Source organism: Lepus europaeus, chromosome 15 (assembly GCF_033115175.1).
Source record: "Lepus europaeus isolate LE1 chromosome 15, mLepTim1.pri, whole genome shotgun sequence".
NCBI lineage: Eukaryota > Metazoa > Chordata > Mammalia > Lagomorpha > Leporidae > Lepus > Lepus europaeus.
This window is the reverse complement of record NC_084841.1, coordinates 82074081-82097972: the sequence shown is the minus strand read 5'-3', so window position 1 is coordinate 82097972 and position 23892 is coordinate 82074081. Positions and strand designations below refer to the sequence as shown.

The window sequence follows — 23892 nt, the reverse complement described above, 5'->3', positions numbered from 1 at the left end:
TGTCTCAGGTGATGTCCCATTGAGGATGGACAGTAGGTTTAAAGAAGGGAAACTGACCTAATAAGCCTTCCATAGTCATTGATAAACATTTTCCGTTACTTTTTAATCTCCTCAGAACTCATCATTTTTTGATCAAGAATAATTTTAAACCACTCAAGCACATACTAAAATATCTAGATTCACTCAGTAGATAGAATGCCTTTATTGGGCATAATAGAGAGAATTTAATGTCAAAATGTCATTGCCCTAAAGGGCAAGCAGGAGACCTGATGCTGTTTTTGACTAAGATGTTTTCTTTCTAATTGCACTGACTGTGAGAAAAACTATACCTCTAAGAGGGATAGCGCAGGGACCAGTGTTCAAGTTGGAAAACACCATCACTTCTTTCCAAACTTTTTTTTTTTTGACAGGCAGAGTAGACAGAGAGAAAGGTCTTCCTTTGCTGTTGGTTCACCCTCCAATGGCCGCTGCAGCTGGTGTGCTGTGGCTGGCGCACCGCGCTGATCTGATGGCAGGAGCCAGGTGCTTATCCTGGTCTCCCATGGGGTGTAGGGCCCAAGCACTTGGGCCATCCTCCACTGCAATCCCGGGCCATAGCAGAGAGCTGGCCTGGAAAAGGGGCAACCAGAACAGAATCCAGTGCCCCGAGACTAGAACCCGGTGTGCCGGCGCCGCAAGGCGGAGGATTAGACTATTGAACCGCGGCGCCGGCCTCTTTCCAAGCTTTTACACACGTATCAGTCGTCTTCAGTTGTGAAATGAGCAAGACGTTGTTTTTGAGGCCAGTGTGTTAGTGCACTTTTTTGCATATTTTAAAATAATAATAAAGGCAAGTATATTAAAATAGTTTGATTTAAAAAAGAAGTCCTGGTTCCAAAGCTAGTCATGTACTACTTTTTCCATCAGATTTTTTTTACCATATTAAATTTTTTTAAAGATTTATTTATTTATTTTAAAGTCAGAGTTAGAGAGAGGAGAGGCAGAGAAATAGAGATCTTCCATCCAATGGTTCACTCTCCAATGGCTGGAGCTGCACCAATCTGAAGCCAGGAGCCAGGAGCTTCTTCCAGGTCTCCAATGCAGGTGCAGGGGCCCAAGGACTTGGGCCATCTTCTACTGCTTTCCCAGGCCATAGCAGAGAGCTGGATTAGAAGTGGAGCAGCTGGGTCTCGAACCGGTGCCCATATGGGATGCTGGCGCTTCAGGCTAGGGCATTAACCCACTGTGCCACAGCACCAGGCCCCTCCCCTTATTAAATGTTTTTAACATAAAAGAAAATTCTTTTGACACTTATAATTATGTTTGATAAGGTGTTTGTTTTTCTAGGAGAAATCACATTTTACTTTTTTTTTTAAAAGAGTTTAATCACAAATTAAATATACACATACATATACACACACACAATCAAAACCATCAAACTCAGATGGCACCACAGGGGACTTCTAGATATCTTTTTTTTTTTTTTTTTGACAGGCAGAGTGGACAGTGAGAGAGAGAGGAAGGTCTTCCTTTGCCGTTGGTTCACCCTCCAATGGCCGCTGCGGCCGGTGCATCTCGCTGATCCGAAGCCGGGAGCCAGGTCCTTCTCCTGGTCTCCCATGCGGGTGCAGGGCCCAAGGACTTGGGCCATCTTCCACTGCACTCCCGGGCCATAGCAGAGAGCTGGACAGGAAGAGGGGCAACCAGGACAGAATCTGGTGCCCCGACTGGGACTAGAACCCTGTGTGCTGGCGCCGCAGGTGGAGGATTAGCCTATTGAGCTGTGGCGCTGGCCACATTTTATTCTCTTAAGGAGGACATCACATCCTTCAGTTGTTCTTGGAATGCATCCGCCTTTCCACAGGCAAGGAAAGCACTCAGTTCTAGGCCAGCGATGTCCCTGTTATTATTAGTTTTTTTTTTTTTTTTGAACTGTAATGTATCATCAGTGTCCCCAACCAGGATTTTAGAAGAGTAGGAACAGTCACCCTGGGACAGCTTCCACTTCAGAGGAGAGGAAGGTACAGAGCTTGGTGGAACAGAGACTCAGCCCAGAGCAGAGGTGAAGGTAGGATAGAAGGAAAGATCCCTGATGTACAAACCTAATAAGAGGTGTATTGAGGACCGGCATGTTTATGGCTTTCCAAAGCTGGCAAGCTCCTGTAAATGTCATGCATGGGGCATTTTTTGCATAGTCACAGTCTTTCTCCACACGGGATTTCTCCCTGAGTAAGTGACTGTAACTGTCTACCATCTCAGTCCCTTAGCTTCCTGGTTTCACCCAAAGCCAAGGTAATATGGTAAACATTTCCCTACTGGAAATATAAAAATGATTTCTTTTTCAATTAGAAGAAAAGAAATGACAAGTCCTTAAGCACAAATGAAAAGAAGCAAAATCAAGATTCCAGATACTCCTCAAAGAACTCATTGATTTGTCTTTCAGAAATATTACATCAAACCACAGTAACTTAATAAACTTCAACAACTGCTGAACTTAGATGAAATTCAAAGTGGAAAAAAGAATTTTAAAAGATTTTTTTCCACAGTAAAAGATTTATATTCTTCATATCATTATCCCAATGTGAAATCCCATATAGATAAAGAACAGGCTACAAGGTCAGAGAGCCCATCACTGGAATCATCCAAGTCCTGCAGTCTACTAGCTGTTTGTCTTCAGAGGATATAGCCTCTGGCTTTCTTCAGTTAACTAACTTTTGGTTACTACAACCAAATACCTAAAACAAGCTACTTTTAAAGAAGGGAGATTTATTTTGGCTCATGATTTTGGAGGTTCACAGTCCAAGATCAGGCAAGCACTGTTGGTTCTGCTATCTGGAGGGGCTGAAGGGTAGCAATGGCAAAGTGTGTGTGGAGGAACAGGCAAGAACAAAGAGAATTTGGCCCTGACTGAGCCTTTACACCTAACTCTCTCAAGAGAACTACACCCTTGGTAACCTGAGGACACCCTTGGTAACACCTTTGGTGACCTGAGGACCTCCCATTAGACCCACCTCTTAGACACCACAATTAGATTAAGTCTCCACCCTCTTAGTACCATTAACTTTTGACTTTAGGAATTAAAAGTCTGTGTGAGTTCAGGAGCCAAATCTTATTTACACCATAGCGAAGGATTGTTATGATGAGCTTGTAAGTTTTTATGGGCCTTGGAGTTTGTCTATGTAAAACATCTATCACAGTGTCTGGCAGAGTATAAATTCAGTCCATGGTATGGATTATCTTTTGGGTTCCATTTATGGTTATGCTTGAAAACCATTTTAAATGTTCTTCCTATATTTTGTCACACCTGGGTGTTCACTGCACTATGAATATTAAGAGTGTAGGATGGGGAGAGAAGGCTTGGACATGGGACAAGGAGTTTGAAATTTATTCAGAGGACAAGGAAGTAGCACAATTAGCACAGTCCGCGTGAGAGGCAGGGTAACATAGAGGAAAATGCCCCACATCCAGGGTCAGAGGGTCCACATCTTCATTCTGTGACTTTTGTGCTGTGCCATGTGGGCAACTCCGTGAACACCTCTGATCCTCGCTGAGTCCCCGTGTCTGTAAACCAGACTGGTAACCACACTTTTCCCATGCAAAGCATGTGAAAATGTTGGGAAAAGGGGAGACTAAAGAAATAGGAACCACTACTTAGTTCCTTAGAGATAGCTTGTTCTGTCTTCCAACATTATCACTATTTTATTCATTGAATTTTAGGCTTCAATTATAAGCAGAAAAATGCATTTTAGAAAATGAAGAATCTTAGTACAAAGAACCCTCTCTGATCTCTTAATGCATGGCAAAGAGCTGCAAGACCGGATTTGTGCTCCAATTCTACCACGTCTTTCTGTGTGTAATGTGGGTCCTTCTTGAGCCTCACTGAGGGACTAGTGCTTGGGTGTTGAGTGTTTATATCAAAACCAGAAAGAAACTGGGCAGGAAGACAAGTAGAGCAGGCAAATGTGGTGACTCCAGGTGAGGCTGGGTCTAGACTGTGCTGCTCCCAGGGCCCTGGGAGCTCACCAAGGTCGGCTCGCTTTCTCTCAGCACCTCCCCATGGGCTTTGTCCTGGGGGTCGGCAGAGGCCTTCTCATGGCAGTGCTGGAGTTAGAGCGGGGCCATCACTAGAATCATTGGGAATTGGCATGAATTACATCATGCACTTCCCCTCTCCCTTGACGCTAATTGTGGGGTCCTCTCTGTTGCTCCCAGTGGATCCCTCTGTGGGCAACTCTGTTGCTTAGTCCTGCCCTCCCCTAGCCAAGCATCAAGCTGCTGCAAATCTCAGGGCCTCAGACCCCTCTGCTTGTAGAGTGGCCGCTATCATGAGCTGTCATGAGTTCCCTGGGGTCCTTACGGGGGGGGGGGGGGGGGAGGGAAGGTCCCCTGACTGAGAAGCAGGGGTCCTTTGTCCTTTTCATGCCTGGAGGTACCTGTGAGGCCCAGTAAAGACCCTGCAAGATTCAAGAGGTCTTGGTGAAATCAGTGGTGAACTGCAGCAGGGTCACCTGGCCCAGTCCATGTGTTTTCTTTTCTTTTTTGCAGAAATGCAGGTCCAGCGTGGCCTTTTTTTTTTTTTTAAGAGAAATCAGAAATCTAATTAATTGTACTTTTAAGATTTTTATTTATTTGAGAGGAGAGAGAGACAAGAGAGATCTTCTATCTACTAATTCACTCCTCAAATGCCTGTGACATCTGGGGCTGGGCTAGGGTGCAACCAGAAGCCAGGAACTCCATCGAGGTCTCCCACGTGGGTAGCAGGATCCCAGGTACTTAATCCATCACGTGCTGCCTTGCAGGGTGTACAGGAAGCTGAAAGCAGAAGCAAAGCTAGGAGTTGAACCCAGGCCTTCCCGTTTGATGCAGGCCTCCCAAGCAGCATCTTTAACTGCTGTGCCAAACACCCACCCCAAGGAAACTTGACTTAAATGTTAACAGTATTTTTAAATTTTAGTGACTTATTTTAATTCTTTAATAAATACATTGTCATGGGTGATATTGTGGTTCTGAACTCGAGGAAACAGTCTATGAGTGTTTGTTAAATGTTTTATGTGACTTAACATATACATTTCAGATAGGGGTACCATAAAGTCTACCATCCAAACAAAAGTGATTCAGGAGAGTAAGGGGATGAAATCATTTTGTCAGGTAGAAGGGCTTTTCAAATATTACCTCCTCCAGCTCCCTGTCTTGAAGGAGCAATACAATCATTCTTTGTAAGAGGCTATGGAGATAGCCTTGATGGATCGGCAAGAACCCTCCAGGCTGGAAGTCACCAGGGGCATTCGGGACCTGGCAGGAGAGTGGTCACTTTCTGAGACAGCTCCCTGGTGGGGAAAGGTTGGGATGCCTCCATTTGATCAGGCAGAACCAGACTGCAGAGTTTCCTGAAAGCCAGAGGGTCCCAGGATTGACCAAACTAGGATAGGGGCCGATACTTGTTTTTATTAAGGAGAGGTCAACAGAATGCAGGGTGGCCCAGAGGAACAGGACAGGCAATAGTTTACCAACGAGTGCTACAAATACTTATTGAGTATCTGTAGTGCACTGGGCACTGCCCTGGGAAAAAGGAGCTGGAAAGACAAAGTCCATAATCCTCCAGTGCAGGAAGCAGAAATTTTAAAAAGGAATCTTCACATTTCCACAGGTAGCAGAGAGGACACCGAATCAGCATGTGCAGGATGACTGAAGGCAGCCAGATGTCTGGTGGGAATGGCAAGGGCAGGCCAGGCAGAGGAAGCCCGCAGGGACATGCTGTGCAAAGGGAGAGGCCAGCCACTGTGTGTCTGGAGCCCAGAAATACTGGGAGACCTGAGGCTAGAGGGCAGGCAAGAGTCAGACAGAGCCCCGAGGCCCTTTAACAAGGCTGAGGCCTCCAGTGCTGAGACAGCAGACGGACATGCAAGAAAGAGAATGGCCTGGAAGGAGTCAGCAGGCAAGGATGACACAGGCAAGTTCTGTGTCACCCGAGAGAAGGAAGGAAGTGAGTTACAACAGCAGTCTCTAGCAGACAGGGACCCAGAGAGGGGAGGGTGGGACTACATGCATGTCACTGGCAGGGGCCCAGCTCCTGTCTCCACATCTGAACAGGAAGCTAACACACCATCTTCCCATAGTGGTCAGGTCTGCAGAACTGCCTTCCCTCTGCCTCCGACAGAAAAGGAAGTCTCAGCTGCCCAGGCCACTAATTGGCTTCACTCTCGTTCTTGTTTGCAGAATTTGGTGCCCAGCAGAGTTGAGGGAGGGGCGGGTGCTGTAACCTCTGGGATTCACAGCAGCACACCCTCTAACCACATCCCCATGTGCACTTCTGCCTCTATCTCACACACACTGAGTTGGTACGTTCCTCTCTGCATTACAGGAAAAAATAAAAAGACAAACTTTTTTATGTTGTGCTAACATAGTTTTAAGTATTCTGAATTATTCTGAGTTGTGAAAGAAAAGTGAATAGTGGAGCTTCCTTCAAACAGAGATTCTAGGCACTGCCTCTAGTGAATAGCAGTGAGCTTCTTGGGATCCTGTGTGACTCTGGGCACTGAGCACATCTGACCGTCCAGAGCCAGCATCTCCAGGGCACTGATAAGACTCCAAGTGTTCAGTCTCAATGGATGGACGTACAGGATTCCGTGTGTGGGAGGCTGCCTGTGTTCTAACAAGAAATCCTGCCCTTCTCTGAAAACCACAGATGAACTGCCTGGTTTTCTAGATGACATTTGTCTACCACGTGAAAACAGAAAAGAGTAAGAGCCTGAATTTGTGTTTTTAGAAATTAATTTCTGCTTTTAAAAACTACCAAAGGAGATTTAAAATGCAGTTTTAAAATTGTTGGGCATTAATAATACCTATTCTAAATATACAGTTCATTTTTTTACCAATGTAAGTAAATATTTTTGACTTACTCTAACTTCATCCTTAAGACTTTACTGCATAAACCGTTTGGGATTTTTGTTTCTTCTTTTTCTGTTGCAGGTGCTGGCCTCAGTGTCAGTGATAATGAATCTGGCCAAGGCAGCCAAGAGGGAGGCACCTTGACTGACTCCCAGATCGTGGAGCTCAGAAGGATCCCCATTGCCGACACCCACCTCTGACTCCTCGGTGACCTCCAGAAAGAAGAGTTTGGTAATGCTATTGCCTTCTGTGCTAAAACCCTCTCAGTTACACACAGCCATGAGCTAGGAACCTATGAACTCTGCTGGTGGTTAACATAGAAGTACTGTTGTATCTTACTTTGTGCAACCAGAAAATTTATTACTATGGTGAAAGACTGGGTCCATTTATGGCAGTTAATAGGATGTACATATTGCAAGAGTGTTAGTTTTTTTTTTTTAATCATCCTACATAACTAATACTGTTTAACGAAAGTCATAATAAAAGCAGTAGAATCCACTTGGTGTCATCCAGGCTTGTTATTGCTGAAGAAATATGCATGGGCCAAAAACATGAACCCTGTATCTAGATGATATCAAGCACTCTGTACTGTCCAGCTTTCATACAGGACTCAGGGGAGGGGAACCTTTCTTCTACGAAGGGCCATTTGGATATTGATAGCATCATTCGCAGGCCATATAAAACTGTCAACTTCAAAATCAGCCTGCTATAGATATATTGAATTTTGAGTCTTGCCTGTGGTTGCCTTGGGAGGGCCAAACCAGATGATTTTGCAGGCCTCATACGGCCACAGGCCAGCTGTTTCCCTTCCCTGAGAGGTTTCCTCATTCACAATCTCACTTTATCGAGAAGACTTTAATTCCTGAAAACCATAGGGTTTATTATCTGTAGGTGACTCTGCACCTAAGTGCTCATGCCATTGCTCTGCCACTGGCAGTCTTTCATCAACACTATGTGTTTCTGTTCATTATAAAATCAGGAATCTGAACATTTTTTTCCAGAATGAATGTTCTGTCCCCAGCTAAAAATAGTTCCAACAAGCGATTTTGCACAGCTAAGAGGAGGATCATTCAAAAAGGGCAAAGAATGTTTTGGAGAAAATTTTCTTGGTTTGCAGTTTTCAGTCTTTGTCTTGGAATGAGAAACCACGAAGTCTCTCCCAGAACAAACATGGTTGTGTTCCTGATGATTTCACTGACTCTGATTGCAGCAGAATCATTAGGAACAGGACAAGCCTGTCCTGGGGAAGGCTTTCTGACCTTTTATTTTGGAATTCTTAAGTATTGTTGTGAAAATCAGTATTATCTCAAGAAAAGTCTAAAGAAATTTCTAAGGGAATTCTCTTCTGTTAATTGTGACTCCAAGGGAAATTTATTAAGACACCCACATACTCTATCATGATGATGAACTGTGGCTTTATTTTTTAGAAAACCTGAGTTGAAGGGAAGCATTTGGCCTGACAGCTAGGACTCCAGTGAAGACTCCTGCATCCAGTGTCAGAGTCTGGGCTTAATGCCTGCCTCTGGCTCCTGAATCCATCTTCCTGCTTGTGCAGCACACAGGAGGCAACAGTGATGGCTCAAGTAGTTGAGCTCCTTCCACCCTCGTGGGTGACCTGGGTTGAGTTCCCAGTTCCTGGCTTCAGTCCAGCCCAGTCCTGGCCACTGTAGGAATCTGGAGAGTGAATCAGTGAATGGGAGTGCTGTCTGTCTCTCTGTCTCTCAGATAAATTATCAAACAACTCCCCTCTTCTCTCCCTGTGATTCCTGTCCCTCCTTCCTCGCACAGTTAGTTGGCGATTTTCACTTATGCGTGTTGTCAGAATTTGAGAAAATCTGGCAAAAAAGCATGAACATCTGGGGGCACCTTTCTTGACTTCAAGTTACTGGATTTCTATTGCTGTCCAAATTGCCACCTTGATCAGAAATCAAAAGGACTGCCTGCCAGTTTTTAGATGTTGGAAGGCAAAACCATGGTTTGCATAAGCCACAGCTCTAAGAAAAATGAGCTTCCTATGCCAACAGCAGCAACAGTTTGCTGCACTGTTTCCTCCCAGTGTAGATGAAAATGAGTCACCTGCCAGGGAAGTACAGCACTGAAGAAAGCAGTAAATCAAATCCAGCTCTCTGGAAACTGGAAGGCTGTGGGGCTCTAGCACAGTGCCTGTGGGCTTTCTCTTTCAACAAGCTGACCCTGTTTTTCTCCATGACATTTCTCTGACAGTTTTATTGGGATGGAATGCACATTCCATAAAACAAATCCAGGTTAAATGTACAATGCAGTGATATTTGGCATATGATATTACTGGCATATTTAAAATTGTTGTAAAATATCTATATAACATAAAACATGTAATTCTGTGGCACTGATTACATTTACAATGTCCCTTGTGTGTGCATCCATCACTTCCACTTATTTCCAAAACTTTCTCCTCATATTATGTAGTTTCCATCTCTATCACATTTTCTTTCCCCTGTCAAGATATATCTTATATTTTCTTGACAATGTTCCTGTTTCTGTATTGAAAGGCATACTTAAAGAGAGATCTTGCATCTACTGGTTCACTCCCCCAAGTGGCTACAATTGTCATGTCTGGGCTAGGCGGAAGCCAGGAACCTGGTGCTTTATCTGGGTCTCCCTCATGGGTGGCAGGGGCCCAAGAACTTGGGCCATGTTCCACTGCTTTCCCAGGCACATTAGCAGGGAGCTGGATCAGAAGTGGAGTAACTGGGACTCTAACCAATGCCCATATGGGATGCTACTGTCACAGGTAGCAGCTTAACACACTGTGCCACAATGTCAGCCCCTTCTGTATTTTTATGTTCCCTTTTTTGTATTTGGCTGTCTTTTAATGTTTGTTTTTAATTTATACTTTAAAATGTCAAAAAATTTTAAAGAGTTTTCCTAGTTTGGATGCAAATGCAGAGATCTATGCAAATTAGAGCATGTGACAATTATGGAACCAGTGGAATTCCTACTGACCACTCAGGAGGTAAGAGACAAAGGACAGTCTTTGGAAGAAAAGCAACAAGAGCATTATGTTTTAGAAGTTCTGCTTTGGAAATAAGATTGGAGTAAAGATGGCGGAATAGGGAGGGGGCATGCTGCTCTGGGGTAGGAGAAAATAGTGAAAAAGAAAAGCGGAGGAAGTGCATAACTGGAGGAGAGTTGGAGAGAAAACTGGTGGAGAGTCTACGAAGGAAGAGGGACACCGTGGATCTGTGTGGAGGGAGGCGCACAGCAAGGAGCATGGACACGAGCTGGAACCCAGCAGCTGAGAGCTGGAGAGAGTGCCGGCTTTCAAGGGCAAGGTGAGATCAGACTGCAGCAGCCCGTGGCTCTGGTGACCTAGCCAGAGGGGAGCCTGGAGTCCTGAGGACAGAATGCCTGCTAACCAGGCAAAAGGGGGGGGGGCATGTTTCTCTCTCCTCATCTCCCCCACAGTAGGGCATTCCAACTGATTGAGAGTGCAGGTGCCATCTAGGACATAAGCAGCAGCTGTGGTTCTTGTGTGTGCAGCCAGCAACCTGCAGGACAGAATGCCACCTTGACAGCAGCTCGGATGTGTGCCCTGGGCAGTGGAGAGGGAGGAGGAGCCACTCTGACATCAGTAACGTCTGCAGAGGCTCTTGTGCGTATCCTGCAGCCTGTGGGGAAAAGGCATTGCTGTGAAACCAGTGGGGGCTGGGGCCAGCAGCTCTCGTTCAGGCATGTAATCCAGGGATTTGCCAGAGGGAAAGATCATGTTCCCCACTGACTTTGATCTGGCTGGGAAGATTCTTTTTCCCTAGAAACCTTTTATTTAAGGGATCCAATTTCATGCATTTAATAAATACAACTTTAGGAACACAAGGATTCTTCCTACCCTACCTACCCTCCTACCCTTCTTCCTCCTCCCTCTCCTATTCTCATTCTTATTTTTTTTTTTACTAAGATCTATTTCCATTAACTTTATACACATAAGAGTAACTCTATATTAAGTAAAGAGTTCAACACATGGTATGGGGGAAAAAAAACTTTTCCTCCACAGTCGAGACAAGGGCTGTTCAAAGTTACCAAAACTCAAAGTGTCAATTTCACTTCTATTGAGTACATTTTTGGTAGTCTATAAATTACCACATATCAGTGAGAACATATGGTATTTGTTCTTTTGTGACTGATGATTTCACTAAGTATAATGGTTTCCAGTTGCATACATTTTGTTACAAATGACATGATTTCATTTTTTTCTTACCACTATGTAGCCCATGTTGTACATATCCCATAATTCTTTATTCAGGCATCAGTTGATGGACATTGGGGTTTATTCCATATCTTACCCATTGTGAATTGAGCTGCAATGAACATGTGGAAACAGATAACACTTTCATATGTTTATTTCATTTCCCTTGGGTAAATTCCCAGGAGTGGTATGGCTGGATCATATGGTAGGTCTATATTCAGATTTCTGAGGTGTCTCCGTAATGTATTCCACAGTGGCTGCACCAGTTTACATTCCTACCAACAGTGGATTAAGGTACCTTTCTACTCAAATCCTTGCTAGCATTTTTTTTTTTTTATTTGACAGGTAGAGTTATAGACAGTGGTTCACTCCCCAAACGGCTGCTATGGCCAGCACTGTGCCTATCTGAAGCCGGGAGCCAGGTGCGTCCTCCTGGTCTCCCATGCAGGTGCAGGTGTCCAAGCACTTGGGCCATCCTCCACTGCCCTCCCGGGCCACAGCAGAGAGCTGGACTGGAAGAGGAGCAACTGGGACTAGAACCTGGTGCCCATACGGGATGCTGGAGCTGCAGGTGGAGGATTAACCAAGTGAGCCATTGTACCAGCCCCTTGTTGTTTGATTTCTGTATGAAAGCCATTCTACCAGGGGTAAGGTGAAACCTCATTGTGGTTTTGATTTGCATTTCCCTGATAGCTAGTGATCCTGAGCATTTTTTCACGTGTCCGTTAGCCATCTGGATTTCCTCTTTGAAAAATGCCTGCTTGAGTCCTTTGCCCATTTCTTAACTGGGTTGTTTGTTCTGTTGTTGGGTTTCTTGAGCTCCTAATATATTCTGGATATTAATCCTTTATTAGTTGCATAGTTTGCACTTAATTCCTCCCATTCTGTTGGTTGCCTCTTTGCTGAGGTTTCTTTTGCAAGTGCAGAAACTTCTCAATTTCATGTAATCCCATTTGTCAATTTTGTCTTTGATTCCTTGTGCTTCTGGGGTCTTTTCCAAGAAGTCCTTGCTTATGCCAATATCTTGTAGGGTTTTCCTGATGTTTTCTAATAGTTTTATGGTATTGTGTCATAGATTTAGGTCTCTGATGATTTTGGGTGGATTTTTTGTAAGGTGTATGATAGGGGTCTTGCTTCATACTTCTGCATGTGCAGATGCAGTTTTCCCAGCACCATTTTTGAAGAGACTGTCTTTGTTACAGGGTTTGATTTTAGCTTCTTTGTCAAAGATTTTTCTTGTAGATGCATGGGTTTATTTCTGGTGTTTCTATTCTGTTCCATTGGTGTATCCATCTGTTTTTGTGCCAGTACCAGGCTGTTTTGATTATAATTGCTTTGTAGTATATCTTGAAATCTGCTACTGTGATGTCTCAGGCTTTGTATTTGTATATTAAGGTTGCTTTAACTATTCAGGGTCTCTTGTGTTTCCATATGAATTTCAGCATCATTTTTTCTATATCTAAAAATGTCCTTGGTATTTTGATTGGTATTGCATTGAATCTATAAATTGCTTTTGGTAGTATGGACATTTTGATTATTTTGATTCTTCTAATCCACAAACATGGAAGGTTTTTCCATTTTTTGTATATAATTCTATTTCTTTAATGTTTTATAATTCTTATTGTAGAGATCTTAGATGTTGTGGTTAAGTTTATTCCAAGGTATTTAATTTTTTTGCAGCTATTTGAGAAAGAACTTCTAAGATCAATTCCATTCAGTCATGGCATTGTTTGTGTATACAAAGGCTATTGATTTTTCTGTGTTGATTTTATATACTGCCATTTTACCAAACTCGTTTATGAGTTCCAACAGCCTCTTGGTGGGTGGAATCATTTCGATCCCATATGAATGTGTGTATGTGTGTGTGTGTGTGTGTATAAACATATCATCTTCAAGCAGAGATAGCTTGACTTCCTCCTATCTAATTTATATCCTTTCATTTCTTTTTCTTGCCTAATAGCTCTGGCTAAAACTTCCAGGACTACATTTAGTATGAGTGGTGAGAGTGGGTATCCTTCTCTGGTTCCAGATCTTAGTGGAATGTTTCCAACTTTTCCCATTCAATAGCATACTGGCTGTGGGTTTGTCATAAATTGTCTTGATTGTGTTGAGAAATGTTCCTTCTTTACCCCGTTTGCTTAAAGTTTTCATCATGAAAGGGTATTGGATTTTATCAACTGATTTTTCTGCATCTACTGAGATAATCACATGATTTTTGTTCTTCAGATTATTACTGTGATATTTCAAATTGATTTGCAAATTTTGAAACATCCCTGCATACCAGGGATAAATCCCACTTCCTCCTGGTGAATGATCCTTGTGATGTTTTGTTAGACTCGATTAGCTAGTATTTTCTTGAGAATTTTTATATCTATGTTCATCAGGGAATTTGGTCTGTAGTTCACTTTCTCTGTTGCATCTTTTTTAGATTTAGGAATTAGGGTGATTCTGGCTTCATAGGAGTTTGGGAGGATTCTCTTACTTTCAGTTTTTTTGAATAGCTTGAGAAGAATTGGAGTTCTTTGTTAAGTGTCAGGTAAAATTAAGCGGTGAAGCCATCTGGTCCTGGGCTTTTCTTTGTTGGAAGGGTTTTTATTATTGATTCAAATTCTGTCTTGGTTATTGGTCTGTTTAGGTTTTCTATGTCTGCATGGCCCAATTTAAGTGGGTTGCATGTGTCTAGGAGTCTATCCATTTCTTCTAGGTTTCCTGATTTGTTGGCAAACAGCTCTTTGTAGTAATTTCTGGTGATTATTTTTATTTTTGCAGTATCAGTTATTTGCTTTTTCTTTTCTAATTTTATTGATTTGGGTTTCCATCCTCTTTTTTTGGTTAGTTGGGGCAATGGTGTGTCAATTTTGTTTATTTTTTTTTCAAAAAAAAAAAAAAGCTCTTCATTTTGCTGCTATTTTGTATTATTTTTGGGGTTACAATTTTATTTCTTCTCTAATTTTGATTATTTATTTTTTTCTTACTAACTTTGGGTCTAGTTTGCTATTGTTGTTCTAGGTCCATGCACTGTTGAGTAGGATGTGTATTCTGCAACTGTAGGATTGAAAGTTCTGTGGATATCAGTTAGGTCTACTTGGTCAAAGGGTCATTTAACTCTGTTGTTTCCATTGATGAAAGTGGGGTATTGAAGTCCCCCATTACTATTGTATTTGAGTCTAGGTCTCCCTTTAGATCCATTAACATTTCTTTTGAATAGTCAGGTGCCCTGGCTTTGGATGCATATACATTTATTATAGTCACATCTTCCTGATGAATTGATTCTTTAATTATTATGTAATGCCCATCTTTGTTTCTTTTAACAATTTTTGTTTTAAAACTTACTTTCTGTTATGTACCTACTCTATGTCTCTCAGGATTTTTACAAAGACATGGACATTGCAAAATTGAAAGGAGAAGAAAATACATTTAATGATCGATTATGTTTTGCCTGACTTCAGTACAATTAAAAAGGGCTTTTGTAAGCCAAGGGTGGAGATGGTATTGAATGGAAAATATAAATCTGGAGAACAAATTCTTCATTTGGCCAATAAGAGATTTGCTGTTCCAGAAATACTTTTAATCCTTCCGATATACGCATTCAAGAAATGGGAATTCCAGAAGCTATTGTCTATTCAATTCAGAACTTACCTGAAGAAATGCAGCCGCATTTTTTAAAGAACATTGTTTTGACAGGAGGAAATTCCCTTCTCCCTGGATTTAGGGATCGGGTTTACTCAGAAGTTCGATGTCTCACTCCAACTGATTATGATGTTTCTGTTGTGATACCTGAAAATCCTATTACTTATGCCTGGAAAGGTAGAAAATTGATATCAGAGAACGATGGTGGTAACAAGAGAAGACTATGAAGAAATGGACATAGTATCTGTGAAGAGAAATTTGATATATAACAAACATTTCTGAATGAAAATCGTGACTAGTTGTTACTGAAAGGTTTACTGTCAATTTTCCTTTAGAGTTGGTTAAGGACCTGTGTTATCTTTCACCCTAATATAAAGTCTTAACTAAAAAAAAAAAAAAAACTACTTTGATGATATTAGGATGGAAAACCTGATTGCTTTTGATTTCTGTTCACATGGGATATCTTTTTCCATCTTTTCACTTTCACTCTGTGTGTGTCTTTGTTGGGGAGGTGTGTTTTTTATAGGAAGCAAAAAAATGTGTCTTGTTTTTCAATCCATTCAGGCAGTCTTTATCTTTTAACTGGAGAGTTGAGGCCATTTACATTCAAGGTGTCTATTAATAAGTAATGAATTGGCCTTGCCATTTTCCTATAAATATTCCTATTGTTTACTTTGGATTTCCTTTGTAGTTTGTCTTTTGTAGCCATGACCATGTTTCTATGTTTCCATGTGTAACACATCCTTAAGCATCTTTTGCAGGGCTGGATGTGTGGTGAAAATTCTTTCATTTTCTGTGTGTTATGGAAGGTCTTTATTTCACCTTCATTCATAAATGAAAGCTTTGCAGGGTACAGTATACTGCGTTGACATTTTTTTTTTTCCTCTTAAGATTTAGACTATATCTTGCCATTCTCTCCGGGCCTGTAGGGTTTCTGTTGAGAAGTCAACTGTGAGTATAATTGCAGATTCTCTAGAAGTAATCTAGCATTTCTCTTGTTTACATTTTACAATCTTTTCTTTATGTTTTATTGTAGAGAGTTTGACTACAATGTGTTGTGGTGAAGATCTTTTCTGGTCATGTCAACTAAGAGTTTTATGTGCTTCCTGCACTTGGACATACCTGTCCTTCTTTCTCCAAATTAGGGAAGTTTTCTGTAAGTATTTCACTAAAAAATGTCTTCTAATCCCTTCTCTTTACACCTTCAGGAACTCATAAGTTGCGTATGTTTGGTCTGACTGTAAAATTTCCAGATATCTGTTCTTCTGGCTGCCTCACTGAGTTTGTTGTTAAGGCTTTCCACTGCATATTTTATTTGATCTATTGAATTCTTCATGTTCAATATTTCACTTTGATTTCTCTTTAAAATCTCAAATAATGGGAATATTTTCATTCATGTCATGTATGGATTTCTTTAATTCATGGATTTGCTTCTGATTACTTCTAAAGTATTCCTACAATCAATTTTTTGAAATCTTTCTCTGGCATTTCTTCAGTCTTTCTTCACACTTTAGTATTAAAGTATTGTGTGTTCCTTTGGGTGCATCATGTTGTATTCCTTATTGTTTCTTGAATTCCTGCATTTATTTTTAGGCATTTGTGGAGGATCTTTTTGGTCTTATTTTTTCCCCTGTGATAGCTTTTATGTTTGGACTATGTGCTTAGTGGAGTGTCTGCTCTTTCAGTGAATACTCTGACACATGTGAGGGGTGTGTCCAAGGTGGCACCCAAGTTGGGTGTGTTAAATCTCCTTTTTTTTTTTTTTTTTTAATCAGATGGGAGGTTTGATCTGATCTGTTGGTATAGTTTCACGCTCACCTCCTCTCCTCCAAGGAGACCAATGCCTGGGTGCTGGCCCAAGTATGTGCAATATTCCTCCACACCTATATAAGAACCACAAAAAGGGTCCATGCAGTCCTCACTGTGAATGCAGATCCCATAGCCATGACTCTCACCAGGCAATCAGGGAGCCCTGAGCATGGAACTCCCCCAGTGACTGCTCAGAGACCATGCCATACCCTGTGCCCTCTCATGCAGCCATGGTGTTTTCAGTCTCTCCCAGCACACAAGGCTCCCACAGTCATGACAGGAGGATTGACTGGGACAGAGAACCTGCTTAGGACTCTGAGGTGCTCCCAGCCTCTCAAAATATCCCAGGCTGCTGGGATCAAACTACCAAAGTGGGGCATCCAAGGCAGCTGGCTCTGGGAAGTTATCAGCCATGGTAGATGGGAGAGGCTAGCAGGGCAGAATGGATCCTCAGCACCCCATATCTGTGAGAGCTTCATAGCTGAGACTGTGGGAACCCTGTGATTACAAAAGATGGTGCAGGGTGTAGTTGGGTCTCTGGAGAATCTATGTGTGCAGCTCCAGAAGCTCAGACCTCCCTAATTGCCTGGGGTGGGTCACTGCAGTGAGATTTGGGCTGACACTGAGGATTGCACAGGTCCTCCTGTGGTATATGCAGCAGTGTGGATGGGTATTGCACTGTGGGCTAACACTCTGCATTGATCACCATGGAGAGAGGAAGTGAAGGTATCATTGCACCAACAGAGGTGATCATGCTCTCCCTTCTGTTAACAAGAAAAGATCTACCACATCCACCTTGATTGTCGCCCTGGATACTCACTCCACTTTGGAGCACTGGCCAGAGCCACCAGCCCACATGCAACATTCACCTCAGTGTATTCACTCAAAGAGCAGACACTCCACTAAGCTACCGAGGAAAAACACCAACAACTATCTCCACAAATGCCTAGGCAAAAACACAGAAATTCAAGGAACAAGAATAAGGAAGACAACATGACTCTTCCCCAGCAGCACTTCAATATTAGGATGTGAAGCTGAAGAGACTGACAAAATGCCTGAAACAGAATCCAAAAGGTTCCTGATAGGATTACTCAGAAGCAATGAGAAGCAAATTCAAGAGTCAAAGAAATCAATAATTGAATGAATGAAAAATTTTCCCATGAAACAGTTTGAAGAGAATCAAAATGAAATTAGAAATTAAGAATTCTGTAAGTTGAATAAAAATACAGTGGAAAGTGTTAACAATAGATTTAGTGAGGCAGAAGACAAATCTTTGGAAATTATTCAGTCAGACCAAAAAAATAAGCAGAAGAAATTAGAAAAATGAAAAATACAGTTGGAAATGTATGGGTTACTATCAAATGGCCCAACATATGGATATTAGGAGTTCCTGAAGGGGTGAAAGAGAATGGAATAGAAGGCCTATTAAGTGAAAATAATTACAGAAAACTATCATAATAAAGAGAAAAAAGGGACATCTACATACACAAGGCACACAGAACTTCTTATAGACATGACCAGAAAAGGTTTTCAACACAACACACCGTAATCAAACTCTCCACAGTAAACATAAAGAGAAGATTCTAAAATATGCACAAGAGAAATGCCAGATTACTTTCAGAGGATCTGCAATTAGATTCATAGCTGACTTCTCACACAGGTTAGGAGAAAATGGAGGGACATACCCCAAGTTTAAAAAAAAAAAGTCAACCCAGAATACCATACCCCTCAAAGCTTTATTTCACTTTCATTCATAAACGAAAGACTTCCATAACATAAATTGTAATAATTTGTTCTCATCTACCCTTACAAATGATGTTTAAATTTGTGCTACACAAGCCAATACAGACACAGTCATCAATATTAATGAATGTGAAGGCAGAAAATCTGTTCAGAAAAAGTACAAAGGATATCCAAAGCAAACATTAGAAATATTTATGGAAAAACAGCAAGGCCAACTCATTACTTATCAATAGTAACCTTGAATCTAATGGCCTAAATTCTCCAATAAAAAATTCAGGCTGAATGCATTATAAAACAAGACCCATCTATTTAATGCCTAAAAGAAGCACATGCCTCCAACAAAGATACACACAAACTGAAAGTGAAAGTATGGAAAAAGTCCATGCTAATGGAAAGCAAAAAGGACAGGTGTAGCCATCCTAATATCAGACAAAAATATATGTTAACACAAAAACTGTTACAAAAGATAAAGAATGGCCCTATGTAATGATAAAGGGATCAATTCAACAGCAAGATGTGACTGTAATAAATGTATATGCATCCAATGACAGGGTGCCTGGCTATTTGAAAGAACTGTTAATAGATCTAAAGGGGAGATATTGACTCCAATATAATAATAACAGGGACTTCACCCCCTTTTAATCAGTGGGCAGAGTAACTGGATAGAAAGAACCAATGGAACTAATCGGTACTATGGATCAAATGAACCTAACTGTTATCTATAGAACATTTCACCCCACGGTTGCAGAATACACATCCTACTCAACAGTGCATGGAACTTTCCTTAGGATAGGCCATATGCTAACCCATAAAGCAAGTCTCAGCAAATTTAAAAAAATCAAAACCATGCCATGCATCTTCTCTGACCACAATGGAAAGAAACTGGAAATCAATAACTCAAGATTCTTGAGAACATATGCAAACAATTGGAAACTGAACAGCATGCTCCTGAATGAACAGTAGGTCCTAGAAGAAATCAAAAGAGAAAAAAAATTCTGGAAACAAATGTAGATGATAGCACAATATATCAAAACTTATGGGATGCAGCAAAAGCAGTGTTGAGAGGGAAGTTTATAGCAATTGGTGCCTACCTGAAGATACTGCAAAAAGCCAAATAAATGATCTATCAGTACATTTCAAGGAACAAGAAAAATAACAAACCAAACCTAAAAGTACTAAGAGGAAACAAATATTGAAAATTTGAGAATAAAACAAATTGAAAAAAAAGATTAGTAAATAAACAGCTTTTTTTGAAAAACAAAACTGATACACCATTGGCCCACCTAACCTAAAAAAAGAAAACCTAAGTCAATAAAATCAGAGATGAAAAGGGAAATGTAGCAATGTATACTACAGAAATAAAATGAATCATCAGGAATTACTACAAAGAGCTGTATCCCAACAACTCAGAACATTTGGAAGAAATGGATGGATTCCTGGATACATATCGTCTGCCAAAGTTGAGTCATGAAGACACAGAAAACCTCAACAGAACGATAACCAAGATAGAGACTGAATCAGCAATAAAGACCTTCCCAACAAAGAAAAGATGGCTTCATTGCTAAATTCTGCCAGACATTTAAAGAAGAACTAATTTCAGTTCTTCTCAGGTTTTCCAAACAACTGAAAGAGAGGTGATCCTCTGAAACTTCTTTTATGAAGCCAACATCACCCTAATTCCTAAACCAGAAAAAAATAACAGAGAATAGCACAATATCCCTGATGAACATAGATGTGAAAATCCTCGACAAAATACTAATATAATCAAACACATCAGAAAGTTCATTCACCAGAACCAATGAGATTTATCCCATGTGTTCAGGGTTGGTTCAACATTTGCAAATCAATAAATGTGATACATCACATTAACAAAATGAACAAAAACTATATGATTACCTCAACAGATGCAGAGAAAGCATTTGATAAAATACAATATCCTTTCCTGATGAAAAACCTTAAGCAAACTTGGTATAGAAGGAACATTCCTCAACATAATAAAGGCAATCTATGTCACCCTACAGCCAGCATCTTGAAACTGGAAAAATTAGAGCTGTTCTCACTAAGATCCAGAACCAGACGAGAATGCCCACTCTCAATATAATCTGGGAAGACTTAACAAAGGCCAGTAGGCATGAAAAAGAAATCTAAGGGATACAAATTGGAAAGGAGGAAGTCAAGCTATCCCTATTTGCAGGTGACTTAATTCTATATATAGGGGAACCAAAAGACTCCACTAAGAGACTATTGGAATCTATAAAAGTGTTTGGTAAAGTGGCAGGATATAAAATTGAACACACAAAAAATCAGTAGCCTTTGTCTACACAGACAATGCCATGGCTGAGAAAGAACTTCTAAGATCAATTCCTTTTATAATAGTTACAAAAAATTAACTACCTTGGAATAAATTTAACAAAGGAATTCAAAAATCTCTACAAGGAAAATGACAAAACATTAAAGAAAGGATATGACACAAAAAATGGAAAACTTTTCATTGTTCGTCAGTTGGAAGGATTATTATCAAAATACCATTGACATTCTTCATAGATCTTGACAAAATGATGCTAAAATTCATTTGGAAACACAAGGGACCCTGAATAGCTGAAGCAATCCTATACAACGAAGATAAAGCCAGAGGAATCACAAAGCCCAATTTCAAGACATACTATTGACATATAGACTAATGGAACAGAATCAAAACTTCAGAAATCAATCCATGCATCTACAACAAACTAATCTTTGACAAATGAGCTAAAGTCAATCCCTGAAACAAGCAGTCTCATCAACAAATTTTGCTGGGAAAACTGGATCTCCACACAGGAAGTATGAAACAAGATTCCTACCTTATACCTTACACAAAAATCAACTCAAAATGGAACAAGGGGACTTAAGTCTACAACCTGATACCATCAAATTACTCAAGAACATTGAGGAAACTCTGCACGACATTGGCACAGGCAAAACCTTCTTTGAAAAGACCCCAGAAGCACTGGCAATCAAAGCTAAAATTGATACATGGGATTACATCAAGCTGCAAAGCTTTTGTACTGCAAAGGAAACACTCAGCAGTGTTAAGAGGCAACCGACATAATGGGAGAAAATATATGCAAGCTATGAAACTGATAAAGGATTAATATCTACTTCTCTCTTTAGCTCTTTCAAATAAATATAATCTTTTTTTAAAAAAAAAGTGATATATAGCCCCATGTTTATTAAAGCTCAGTTTACAACAGCTAAGATATGGAATCAACCCAGATGTCTAACTGATGACTGGATAAAGAAATTATGGTATATATACACTATGGAATACTACACAGCAGTAAAAAAAGAAATTCAACAAAATGGATACACCTGGACAACATTATACTTAGTGAAATAAGCCAGTTCTGGCTGGCACCATGGCTCACTAGGCTAATCCTCTGCCTGTGGTGCTGGTATCCCAGGTTCTAGTCCCAGTTGCTCCTCTTCCAGTCCAGCTCTCTGCTGTGGCCTAAGAGTGCAGTGGAGGATGGCCCAAGTGCTTGGGCCCTGCACCCGCATGGGAGACCAGGAGGAAGCACCTGGCTCCTGGCTTTGGATCAGCGCAGTGAGCCAGCTGTAGCAGCCATTTTGGGGGTGAACCAACGGAAGGAAGACCTTTCCCTCTCTCTCTCTCTCTCACTAACTCTGCCTGTCAAAAAAAAAAATTAAAAAAAAAATAATAAGCCAGCTCCAAAAAGACAAAGACCATGTTTTCCCTGACCTGTAGTAACTAATAGAGTACCAAAAGGTAATCTATAGGCATGAAATCGACATTTTGAGATTCTATGACTGTTTACAGTCTTTGCCTCAACTGTTGAGGAACAGTCTTTTATCATACTATTTGTTGAACTCTCTACTTAGAGTAGTGTTAATCTCATGAGTATAAAGTAAACTGAAAATAGATCTTTGTAAAAAGCAAGAGTGGGAATAGGAGAAGGAATAAGAAGGGTTAGAGCATGGGTGGGCAGGAACTTAGGGCAGAAAGTATCACTGTGTTCCTGAATATGTATGTAAGAAATACATGATATTTGTATACTTTAAAGAGTTTAAAAAAAGAAAAGAGAAATAATGTTCTTGAGATGGGATACTGACTTGGATTGTGAAAACTATCATCAATGGCTGCAGAGGAAAATACATAAAACCTTAAGAATACACATGAGGTACAAAGTGCCTCTGTTTTGCTCCTACAAGGCTTTGAAAAAAGTCAAAGTTTGGTATATTCAAATCTGTTTTTACAATTCTGAAGCACCAAAGTTCATGTCATAAGAAATTTGACTCTGGTAATAGTCCTGGAGTTCTAAGGTAATTTATTATTTGAAACTTTTAAGTAGTTTTGCAGTACCTTGTTTTCTCTTTTAAAACTTTAATCATATTAATTTTACTTTAAATTCTGCACTAGATTAAAACTGTTGCCTCATTTATAAGCAGTACTTTACTGTGTTTTCAATTAGCACAACTTGAAATGCAAATAGAAAATGCTATATGCTTTATATTTTTATTTTCATAGAATTATAGTTGAATTAATATAAATAAAGACGTTTTTCAAGTTATTTGAAACTAATGAATGCCATGGCTTTGTAAATTACATAAACTAAATAAAAATAGTGTAATAAAAAATAAAGCTAATGTTTCATTCTATATTTACCTATAGCACACAAACCAATAATAATTGCTAAGTACTTCTTTAAATAAGAAAACATGCAAAGAGTACTAACTATAAGATGAATACAGGCTTTTAACAAGAAAGTTTATTAGGAAATCTGTACTTTTAATGCACTCTAAATAATATATATTGTCCCTGATCTGTGTACCAAACAAAATTTTAATGTTATTGCCTTTGCTTATCACTTTTATTTATAGCATCTCTTTGGACTAAGCTAATAGCACTATCTGCATGGTGCCTGCTACTGCTACTTATTAAATAATTGAATTATTAAACAACAAAAAATTTTGCTTTCAGTGGGTTTTCAAACTCCTAAGGCCTTTTTTTAAAAAAAAATTCATTTATTTTTTTAAAAGGCAGAGATAGAGAGAGAGAGAGGAAGAGGCAAAAAGAAGAGGGAGATCTTCCATCCATAGGTTCATTCTTCAAATGGCCCCACAAATGGGCTGGGCTAGGCCAACTGGGTCTGCTCTGTGGGTGGGAAGGGCCCAAGCACTGCAGCCATTCTCCACTGCCCTCCCAGGTGCATTAGAAGGGAACTGGATCAGAAGTGGGATTAATTTGTTATGCCACAACACTGGCCTCCCCCTAAGGTGTTTTAAGGTTAATATTTTCCCTGACTCCCAAATCAGATCAGAGAGGTGTAAAAATGTAATCAGGCAGTGATTGGAAAAAGGAAATACCATTCAGGAATGTAGGTCCTAAACAACTTCACCTGTGTGTAGCAGGACTTGAGATTCTCCTTGAGTTTTGTGTCAGGAACTCTGGGTCCATCTGTTTGAGGGTAGGTCTCAATCAGGTAAGAAAGTGGTTTTGAGCTTCTCAGGGTAGATACAGATTGGGTCTCCCTTAGGCAGCCTGGTGGGAGCAAGGAAAGTGGGAAGGACATTGCTATGTTCCTAATGAGCTTTTCTTATTGTTAATGACTGGACCCAGTCTC

At 40.5% G+C, this 23892-nt stretch overlaps 1 protein-coding gene and 1 pseudogene across 1 annotated transcript in view; both read left to right on the top strand.

Annotated features, from left to right (window-relative positions):
• ADGRV1 (adhesion G protein-coupled receptor V1) overlaps positions 1-7308 on the top strand; it is a 568898-nt gene extending 561590 nt beyond the window's left edge. Inside the window, exon 90 of the mRNA XM_062211963.1 lies at positions 6949-7308. Within this exon, the coding sequence (XP_062067947.1) occupies positions 6949-7067 (119 nt within the window). The 3' untranslated portion in view covers positions 7068-7308. The remainder of the gene's footprint in view (positions 1-6948) is intronic.
• Positions 7309-14430: 7122 nt separating this feature from the next.
• LOC133774331 (actin-related protein 6-like) lies at positions 14431-15101 on the top strand (annotated as a pseudogene).
• The last annotated feature ends 8791 nt before the right edge of the window (positions 15102-23892 follow it).